The sequence below is a fragment of the Mustela lutreola genome, chromosome 15 (assembly GCF_030435805.1).
Source record: "Mustela lutreola isolate mMusLut2 chromosome 15, mMusLut2.pri, whole genome shotgun sequence".
NCBI classification, from domain to species: Eukaryota; Metazoa; Chordata; class Mammalia; order Carnivora; family Mustelidae; genus Mustela; species Mustela lutreola.
Window position 1 is genome coordinate 21,067,822 of NC_081304.1, and position 11,541 is coordinate 21,079,362.

The 11,541-nt window shown below is 39.4% G+C and overlaps 1 protein-coding gene across 1 annotated transcript; it reads left to right on the plus strand.

Moving 5' to 3' along the window:
- The first annotated feature begins 1,868 nt into the window (after positions 1-1,868).
- Positions 1,869-2,357, plus strand: LOC131816204 (keratin-associated protein 1-1-like). Its single transcript, XM_059148678.1, has one exon. The coding sequence runs from the start codon at positions 1,869-1,871 to the stop codon at positions 2,355-2,357; it is 489 nt and encodes a 162-aa protein (XP_059004661.1).
- The last annotated feature ends 9,184 nt before the right edge of the window (positions 2,358-11,541 follow it).

Below are 11,541 nucleotides of genomic sequence, written 5' to 3' on the forward strand. Positions count from 1 at the left end.
TTTTCTTACTTCTACCTCTAAGTTTGTCCACCCTTAGCTGGAATTCAAGAAGAGTGGATTTGCATTTTGATAATAATCCTAAAGCATAAACAGAAACTCTAAACCAGAAAGATTAAATACTAGTTACATTATGCTGAATCCATCAGTTAATAAAATCTTCCATGCATTTAATAATCTTTGTATTTATTCAAATAGCTAAAATGTTCTAACCTATTATGATTAGGTCTAAGCCAGTAAAATCACTTTTGGCTAAAATTTTGAGGTTGCTCAAATCTATAGGACTTCTACCTGGATATATCTCTACTGTTTTAATCTCTTTCCAGTTTATATACTAGATTTTCTCCTTCAGGTATACCTAACATCTAAAGATTATATTACTTAATATGTACATTTTAAAATATCTACCAGATACTATCTTTTAGATACTCTTTTCCAAGAGCATTTAGGTTTAATTCCTATGTCATACCTATTATATTCTTACCACTGGTCCCCAAATTGCTCTCTAAGTTTTAACTGCTAATACTCACCTTCATTTATTGTGAGTTTGTATAAAATGTATCTCTAATCTAAATGACAGTAGAACAAAGAGCCAGGGAGATACCCTGTGAGTTCTACCATAACCAATGGTCAGACACATGCATTACAAATCTCGAGCTCTGTATATTGCATTTTGCAACCCAATTTGAAAGATGTTCTCTTAGGAAATTAACATAAATCTAGAATTAAAAAATACTTTTACCATTTAATTTTTTAATTCCTCATTAAGTATTTTAGTGCAATATATAAAACACAATAGGACAAAATATAGAACACTTCATGAAAAATATTTTCCAAGTTATTTACAAGCTCCCAGAATTTACCTCTATCATTTAACTGGTAGCAAAAATAGATCAAAAACATTTGACAATGATAGATCAAATGCATTTCAAAGAATATAGTAGATGGCAGTGCCTTCTTCAAAATGTCCTAACTCCCAGATGTTTTTCCCTGAGCTTTGGTTCAACTTTTCGATGCAGAAAAATATTTCAGGACTTCCTACTTTCTTTTGACAATAACAAGGACTCCTCCATGAGAGGCACTACAGCTTGAGAGTTCTATTAAATTATTTATAATTGGTACATGTGCCCATGAATCATGTCTTTTACTCCACCCATTCAAAATCAGATTTGGTAAGCATTTATTAAAGATCTACCTGAAGCTAAGCCCTCTGCGAGATATCTTTATATAAACTATGTCACTTGGTTCACAAGAAAAGATTTCTGACCTAGAATATGAATAATATTTACATATTTCAAGTTGATTGAAGCCAAAGGAACTATGATAGTAATTTGATTTAATGTTGGAGTAAATTAGTTGGAAGCTTCTAATTATCTATAACCAAAGGTACTCTTCAATTCAGTGGATGTTCCAAGGTCCTACATTCAACAGAATTCAGTCCATACAGCCAAAGGGAAAAAATAATAGTTAAAACTAAGAGCACAATTATCCTTAGCCTTAAAGATATGGACAGAGTGTCACGTGAAATAACCACCTCTACAAAATGAGGGTGTTGACGTGGACTAAAGTGGAAGAGCTCTTTGAACATGGAAAACCACAAATGTATTCCAAAGAGCAAAGAACCAATATGAGGAGTCCAAATGAAACTATAAAACAAAGTAATTTCTAAACTGCTGCTCATAATAGGTCGTAAGTATTTCAATGTAAGCCAATCAGAGGACCAATGAGGAACAAATTTAAACAAAAACAAGGAAGATATGTTAAGAATTTTATAAATAGAAGCTGGCTCAGTTATATAAAAGGCCTGTCCGACATAGACTTTACCACCAAAACACCTACAAGCAACCCAACTCTCATCCCAAGTCCTGACCATGGCCTGCTGCTCCACTAGCTTCTGTGGATTTCCCACCTGTGCCACCAGTGGGAATTGTGGCTCCAGCTGCTGCCAGCCCAGCTGTTGCCAGACCAGCTGCTGCCAGCCCAGCTGTTGCCAGACCAGCTGCTGCCAACCAACCTGCTGCCAGACCAGCTGCTGCCAGCCAACCTGCTGCCAGACCAGCTGCTGCCAGCCCAGCTGCTGTGGGACCAGCTGTGGCACTGGTGGTGGCCAGGAGGGTGGCTGCGGAGCTGTGAGCTGCCGAGTCAGGTGGTGCCGCCCTGACTGCCGCGTGGAGGACACCTGCCTGCCCCCCTGCTGCGTGGTGAGCTGCACACCCCCAACCTGCTGCCAGCTGCACCATGCCCAGGCTCCCTGCTGCCGCCCATCCTACTGTGGACAGTCCTGCTGCCGCCCAGCCTGCTGCTGCTACTGCTGCCAGCCCAGCTGCTGCCAGCCCACCTGCTGTGAGCCCACCTGCTAAAAGAAAGGCTGCTGATTTCCAGTTGCCCAGAATACAGTATCTCTGAATAGCGTATCTCCTCAACCACCCTGGACCATCACAAGTTCTTAGACTTCCATTTGCGTTTTTGTTATGGGGGCTACCAAGTACATGAGTTTTAGCTGATTTCATTCTGTAGTAGATACCCTGACCATCCACTGCAAACACGGGAATGCTGTGAACCTACCAGCTGACTATCAAAATGCTTTAGATATCTATTTCTGATTTTTTTTGCAGGCTTGAAAATTACTGATATACTGTAGAATTAATCCTTGAGAACTACCCACAACTCTAATTCTTCCCTGCTTTATAATCTATTCTTAGCTCTGTTTACCTAGCATTTTTCTAACATCAAAAGCACCAAAATATAGCCAAGTGACTTTTCTCAGTTGTCACCAGAAAGAATGGAAGCTCTTCACCTAACATTCATCCTCTAAGAAGTAGGCTAGACTTTTTCATAGTTCAACATCTGGTTCCATCCCTTTTTTTTTGCAAGGGGGAGGGGATCATAATGATCTTGCCTGTTGGCTATTTCAATTACATCTGTGATACAGTGTTCTCAGTCATCTCTTAATAAATATTATAACTGGGCAAATAAACCATAGTCTGTGCATCTATTTATACATAAAATGGGTTAACTGTGACAATTCATGACTGCCTACTTGAAAGAAATACATTTATTTCTTTTTAAAAGAAACTAAAATCATATATAGTGTATTCATTCATTCATTCATTCATTCTATAAACATTTATTGATCACCACTTCTAAAGCAAGGACTATGGAGATCAGAAAGATGAAAACTTATTTCTTATCCTTGAGGAATTTGCTATCCAGTAAGAAAAAGTATATGTGTGAAAATAGCTACATAGGGCACCTGGGTGGCTCAGTGGGTTAAAGCCTCTGCCTTCGGCTCAGGTCATGATTCCAGAGTCCTGGGATCGAGCCCCACATCGGGCTCTCTGCTAGCAGGGAGCCTGCTTCCCCCACTCTCTCTCTCTGCCTGCCTCTCTGCCTACTAGTAATCTCTGTCAAATAAATAAATAAAATCTTTTAAAAAGAAGAAGAAGAAAATAGCTACAAACAATTTAACAAGATAAGCTGTATTTTCTTGAGAGTTGGTAGAAAAAAATCTCCATCTTAGGAAGAGGCTTTTGTGGCAATATGCCTCAAAGGTCCAACTTACAATAGGTGCATCACATGTGATGTGCATGCTGGCAAACCCAAAACCCTAAAAGAAGGATGTAAAATAATTACACATGAGACAAAGAGAAGGATTTTTTTTTTTTTAATACTCCAGAAAGGGAGTGAGAAGAAGAAAGAAGAGAGGAGAGACCCAGTCAAGAGGTCATAAATATTACTCTATGACTCCTCCCCTTAAGTTACCAAACTCACACAATCTTTAGGGTAGATCAACTTTCCTGTGAATACCAGTGGAAGATCTGAATTTCATGTCTGGGTCGATTCGATTCGAAGGGAGTTGGAGACAACTCAGGACCCAGACAGAGCAGGGAGAACTACAATAAAGTAACACCACTGCTGTGGAAAGTAGTACTTTGGTTATGTAGGCTACAGAAACAGGATTTCAAAAGGAAAAGATCACTTTGGGACCAGCAGAGGTTACGTCAGGAGTAGCATCTGGAAAGGCTTCACAAAGGAGGTAATCTTGGGGGCCCATGAAGATCATTCTAAATGGGAGGAAAGAGTAAAAAAAAAAAGTTCAAGCTGCACACCATTAGAGTGGCTAAAAATCTAGTGACAACACCAAATGCTGGTGAAATCCTGCTGGAGCAACAAGATTTCTTCTCACTGCTGGTGGGAATATACAATGGTACAGCCACTTTAGAAGACCGTTGGGCTATTTCTTAACAAGTTAAACATAGGCTTATCATACAATCCAGCAATTGTGTTCTTATGTATTTATCCAAATAAGCTGAAGATTTATCCAATAAGCTGAAATCTTAGAATATAAGAGTAATTATCTACCATTATTTAAACTAATTTAGGTAATGGCTCCAATTGGAGCTTATGTTCCAGATGGAGTGTATTTCATGGAACAAATCAACATAGCCCCAGGCAATTAGAAGTATGCAGCTTTTGACATGAAAATGCCTTTTTCTCCATATCAGTTTGCAAGGACAATCAGAAGTAGTTTGCTTTTAACTGGCCTGGCATGACTAACAGCAACTTTACATACTGCCTCAAGGCTGTGTCAACTCTCCTGCTTTCTGTCATAATATACTCAGCAGAGATCTTAATCAACTTGATATTCCCCACAGCATATCAGTCCACTACATTGACACTACAGATGACATCATGCTAATTGTTTCTGAGGAGCAGGAAGTAGCAAGTACTTTAGATGTCTTAGTAAACACATGTGAACTCCAGGTTGAAGATAAACCCCACAAAAATTAAGGAGGTTCCCACCTCAGTGAAACTTCTTAGAGTCAAACTGTCAAGAACATGTTGAGATCTCCTTTTTAGGATGAAATAAAAACTGCTGTCCCTTGAACTGTCTTTGGCTGGGGAAAAACACAACTCTTGGTGGGCTTTTTTGGATTCTGAATTCAATATATACTCTATGTGAGTGTGCTAGTGTAACCCATTTATTGACAACCTGAAAAAGGCCCACTATGGATTCAAGACCTTTCAGAAATGAAGATTTAAATCATTCCCTGTCAGGTTAAGAACCTCCACCAACTCAAGTCTTGACTGAGCATAAAGAAAACATAAAACGGATAGAGGAGGAAGAGAGTTACAAGTATCAACTACAGTCTTGTGACCAATTAGAAGGATTATAGAAACTATGTGGATTTTCTTCCTTATTTTTCTTCTCCTTTCTCCTTCCCTTGTTTAGTGCCATATGCTATACCCAGACTAAACGTCAAGTGAACTCAATTTCATTTAATATTCTATCAGTTCTGTGAAACAGACAGTTACCTTGGTTTTGTAAGATGAGTAAATTAAATTTGAAAGAGGTTAAACAAACTGAAGCCAGGATCTCAAGAGACAGGTGTATTCCCGTGTTTATTACAACATTATTCACAATATCTAAGACATGGAAGCAAAGTAAGTATCCAACAATGAATGATGGATAAAGAAAATATGGTATTTATATGCAATGGGATATTACCCAACTTTAAAAAAGAAGGTAAATTGTATTGTTTCCAACAACATGGATGATTATGCTAACATAAGTAAGCCAGATGCAGAACAAATCCTAGAGGATGCCACTTATATGAGAAACTAAAATAGTCAAACTCATAGAAGCAGAGAAAAGAATAGTGGTTACTGATGTGGAGTGAAAAAGCAAAAAAAAAAAAAAAAAAAAAAAAAAAAACAAATTAAATCTCCTTACATTACAGCCCATCAACAAGTATTTGATACAAGCAGAGTGACATTCTCCAGGAACTCAACTGCTTCACCACTAATACTTTGCTAAAGGCAAAAGACAACTTTAGCTTGACATTAGCTAGACCTCCAGGATCCTGTAAAAACCCCTTTGGAAACTTCCTTTATCTCTACCCTGACCCAAGATATATGTTAGCAATCATCCTCCAAGCATATGGTCCACTGATATTCACCCGAAGCATCTCATGACTAAGGTTTTACTAGACAGTAGTAAATGGAGTTTTTCTAACACCTGCTAGTCCCTCAGGGTCCTGGAAACCTTGCTTCCAAGTTCCTTAGAGACTCAGGCTATCCCCAAACCCCTCCCAACTTGAAAGTATAAAATCAACCATTCTTCACAACCCCAATACAGCCCACAGGACCTGTCCCTGTGCTTTAATAAAACTACCCTTTTTGCACCAAAGATGTCTCAAGAATTCTTTCTTGTTTGCTCCTGAACCCCAATATTTCACTCTGTTACCAGAGGTTCAGGAGTGGGGAGAATTGAGAAGGTAATGGTCAAAGGGTACAAAACTTCAGTTATGTAAAATGAGTAAGTCTTAGAGTTCTACTGTGTACCACAGGGTCTATAGTTAACAATACTGCAATATATACTTCAAAATTTGCTAAAAAGATGTATATTAAGTGCTCTTATCACCAAAAAAAAGAGGAAAATGAGAAAAAAAAAAAAGAAGAGGAAACTTTCCAAGTTTATGGCATTTGATTATTGGTATTTATTGGTATTTCACTGGTCATATACTTACCTCCAAACCCATCAAGTTATTTACATTAAACTTGGTTTTTTGTATGTCAATCATATCTCAAAGTAGTTATTTAATGACTAAAGAAAATTAAATAGCTTGCTTATAGTCACACAGCTCACAAAGAAAAGCTAAAATATGAACCCAACTCTGACTCCAAATCTCATAATGAGACAATGACATTAAGGAATTGGAAATAAAGAATGGTGTGGGAAGGTTCAGATGATTTATTTTTTATTTTATTTAAAATCAAATAATTGACATACAGCATATTACTAGTTTCAGGGGTAGAGTTTAGTGATTCATCAGTTGCATACAACACCCAGTGCTCTTTACATCACGTGCCCTCCTTAATAATGCCCAACACCCAGTTACCCCATTTCCCCCTACCCACCTCCCCTCCAGCAACCGTCACAATTTGTTTCCTATAGTTAAGAGTCTCTTATGGTTTGTCTCCCTTGCTGATACTGTTGGTTCAGCTGATTTAAAGATGGCTATTTGGGAAGCTCTGGGCTTTCAGAGTAAGCTCTTCTGTGCCAGGTGCTAATATACTGTCCCAGCTGCATGCCCTCCCTGCTGTTATCAGCCCTGTGATGCTCTGCAAACCACTTTGTCGGGCTTTGCCACTAGGGGGTGACAGAGGAAAGCTGCAAAGCTGAAGAGGAAGAAGGCACGTGCTCCTTCCTTTTTGCTTCCTTCTGCTTAATTGGGACTTCCTGAATGCTGACAATTCCCAGGAGTCTCCCCCAGTAATACCTGTTCACTCCAGCAGCCCCAGATCCTTCCCCAAAAAGCACCTAAATCCAGTCTGCGATATTCTCAACACTTGGAGAAACTACCTCACAGCACACCCCACTCAAAGTCACCAGCTAGCCAGTTTTCCTGAAACATCTGATTCTCAGGACAACCCCCTCTCTAAATTTCTAAGTGTTAATTCCCTCCCTTTTCCCTTGAAAGAAACTATCTTTCCCAGGGTTCTCTGTAGTTCCTACATTTGTAACATCTCAGTATCCCCTTTTAACCCTTTCCTTTTTTTAAGAGCTTAGTTTTAAAGTCTCCATATACAACTTACTTGATTCAAATAATGGGTGTGGTTCTTGTTTCTTTTTTTTTTTTTTTAAGATTTTTATTTATTTATTTGACAGACAGAGATCACAAGTAGGCAAAGAGGCAGGCAGAGAAAGAGGGATAAGCAGGCTTCCCGGTGAGCAGAGAGCCCAATGTGGGGCTCAATCCCAGGACCTGAGCTGACTGAGCCATCCAGGTGCCCCACCGTTCTTGTTTCTTGAAGGGACCCTTACTGTTACACTCTTACTGCCTTTAAAAATTCAGATTATCTACTGAACCATTTGTTCAGACTTCCCATCTAACTTTGGCTAATCCTGGGAACTAACTATGGAACAAATAAGACTCTGAGCTTTGGGGCACCTGGGTGGCTTAGTGGGTTAAAGCCTCTACCTTTGGCTCAGGTCATGATCTCATGATCTCAGTGTCCTGGGATGGGCTCTCTGCTCGTCAAGGGGCCTGCTTCCTCCTCTCTCTCTGCCTGCCTCTCTGCCAACTTGTGATCTCTATCTGTCAAATAAATAAATAAATAAAAATCTTTAAAAAAAACTCTGAGCTTTGGCAGTGGCAGCCAGAGAATCACATTATAGGCCTGACAAATTCTGACTGAGGAACAAGACAGACTACTCAGGACCATTTAGCTCTGTAGTTAGGAAAGCTCTACCATGTCTATAAAAACCTTCTATGCAAAGTGGGCTGTGCCATGGAGACCTGACAGCAGGTGGCCCTTTGTTAATTACTGACATCCCCAAAACTATAACAACTATGATAGAAAGCAGGTTTCTCTGCTTTCCATCATAATTGTTCTATTAAACACTAATAGGCAAACTTAGTTTTAAAAGTCCAAGAATTCAAAGGGATTTTGAGAAACTGAAGGGAGAAAATGCTGAATCATCACATCAACAGAAGCATGAAAGCTTTAGGTGAGCCTGGGGATTTGAAAGTTAGGTAAAAGTGTTCTCGTGAAATTGAGAGAGACTAATCCAAAGCACCAAATATCTGTTCATATTGGGGCTCTTCATTTTTTTTAAGACTTTTCAATACAGTATTTATCTTCGATGGAAGAGACAAACTAAATCTTTTCTCAAAATGATGGGAGGAATCTTGGTTTGAATGGAGCCAGAATAAAGTAAAGATAGTATTCATTTGTTCAAAAGATCAGACCTGTAGGCCTGCAGAAAAGATCCTAGTAGGTTTATAACATTGTGGGATGGAGAAACAAAGGAACACAGGATTTTCAGAGCCTCTGAGGTGGTAAGCCATGAGAAAGTTTGAGAAGAATCAAGATGACAGAGGTTTATGTAGAGTAACAGCCAGAAGATCTCGAAGCAGGAGAAATTCATGGTTCTACCCTAGAGGGCATCATGGGGAAGGCAGGAGATAATATAATGAATCCTAAAGATAGAATTCAGGAAACTCTGAGTTTAGCATTTTGAAACTTCACCCCAACACTTACTGTTTTATTGAACAGAAGAGGCAAAAACGAGAGAGAAGCAAAGAGAGGTTAGGAACAGAAATTCGTGTGGACCAGAGGTTGAAACTGGAAGTAAGCCAAACAAATATCTTGTTATATTGTATTTGAGTATAGACTGTACACTTTGATCACTCTAAAGACCTTTTTAATTGTAGGATGGAACCAAAAAAAGAATCAGAAGACCTAAGATGAAAATCACAAATCTACCCAGTTATATCTTGCCTATCAAATAGGGGTTCTAATATCTCAGTGTCCCTGTATCAAATAAGTTTATTGGGCACCTGTGTGGCTCAGTGGGTTAAGCCCCTGCCTTCAGCTCAGGTCATGGTCTCAGGGTCCTGGAATCGAGGCCCACATTGGGCTCTCTGCTCAGTGGGGAGCCTGCTTTCTCCTCTCTCTCTGCCTGCCTCTCTGCCTACTTGTGACCTCTCTCTCTCTCTGTGTCAAATAAATAAAATAGTTTTTAAAAATAAGTTTATCAATAGTAATGTGCTTGGCATTTAAAAAAAATAAATAATTTTTTCTCTTCCTCCTCTCCATTCAAGTGTACATCTTCAGGAGAACAAAACCCTACTACTAGGAGGTTAACAATACCCAAATACACAAGAGTAGAGGATAAAGTTGAGAAAACTAGGAAGAAGGCTGTCCAGGGTGATGTTTTACTCCATTTAGGTGGTTGCTTCTTCTTTATCCAACTCATCTGCACTCAGAAAAATCAAAACACTCAATACTTGCAGGAATTTTTTCCCACAGATGATGGTCCTCTCCTTTTCACGTACTTCTTCCCAACTGACCAAGAAGCCAAATTTCTACTGATGAATGCTGACCAGCTATGATTTTAAGCTGTCCTAATACATCATAGTTCTCCAGTTAAAATTTCAAACTGGGGACGCCTGAGTGGCTAAGTGGGATGGACCTCTGCCTTCAGCTCAGGTCATGATCTCAGGGTGTTGGAATCAAGCCTTGCATCAGAGAGCCTGCTTTCCTCTCTCTCTCTCTCTCTCTCTGCCTGCCTCTCTGCCTACTTGTGATCTCTGTAAAATAAAGTCTTAAAAAAATTTTTTTCAGGAGCACCTGGGTGGCTCAGTGGGTTAAGCCACTGCCTTCAGCTCATGACCTCAAGGCCCTAGGATCGAGCCCCACATCCGGCTCTCTGCTCAGCGAAGAGCCTGCCTCCCCCATCTCTTTGCCTGCGTCTCTGCCTACTTGTAATCTCTGTCAATTAAAAAAATAAAATCTTTAAAAAAAATTTTTTTTCAATTTCAGTGTGAATTGTAGCATTTCCCATAAACCATAGATATTAATGAGGAATTCAGAATGGAAAAAACCATACTCCCTGACAGAGCTGTGCTTCAGTCCCTTCTAAATAATAAATCTTACTGAGGGTTTGCAAGAACTACCTCCACAAAATAGCAACATGGCAGAAGGTATTAGAGAAGAAGACACTGCTTCCCAATAGCTTCACAGGGTTCCAGCAAAGCAAGGCGGAGAGCCACTAGGCCTTCCTTTGGAGAGGTGGAGCTCCTACTGGTTGCAAAGTTATAGTGAAGACTGAACAGGCAGAAGACTTTTCAGACATTGAGAGACTGGAAAGCTAAACTCCTAGGATTTACCCCAGACTACCTCGTTGTTAAATAGAACACCTGTAAATGATGGAAAAAGAACTCTAGCTCCCCTTCATTTAATTAATAACTACCCTTTATTTAGAACCATTTATTGAGCACTCGCTATGTTCCAGACACCGTGTTAAACATTCTTAATGCATTATTTACTTTATTCCTTAAACATTCTAGTGATGTGGTATTTTACAAATGGGGAGATTAATGAAGTAATTTCCCTGCTTTAGAAAAACATGCCAGTGGCTTTCAATGGTCTAACTACTTTACTTTTGTTCAAACTCCTCAGCCTGTGAGTCAAGACTCTCCATCTAGCTTTTACCTTCCAAGACTCTTTTCCAGACACAGTATAATATTCACTGCTCCCTAATGACAATTGGTTCTTTTCCATATCCGTGCCTTTACTGCAGCTGCTCGCTACAATTGGAATGACCTTCCTATTCTGCTTTGTCTTCAAGTCCTGTGTGCCCAAAGAACTCCAGTAGAATCTAAACCACCTGAAAGTACAACTGTGTCCTGCTCATTCCTAAGTCCCCTCAGTCTCCTACCACAGTGCAAGGCAAATAGCAGGGGCTCAACAAAGACTTTTCTCCTCAAAAATATAACAGCAACAATGGAGAGATTATAGATTAGTATACAGTGATTAAGAACACAGACTCTGGAGTCAGATAGTTCAAATCCCAACTCCACTATTTACCAGTTGCTGACTTTGAGCAACTTATTTATTCTCGCTATGCTTCAGTTTCCCTCATCTGTAAAACAGAGGATATCTTTAATAACAACCACAAGGGGCTGCTGTAAGAATTAAATTACATAATACATGCAAAGCATAGAACCATATCTGCTACATAGTGAATGCTAT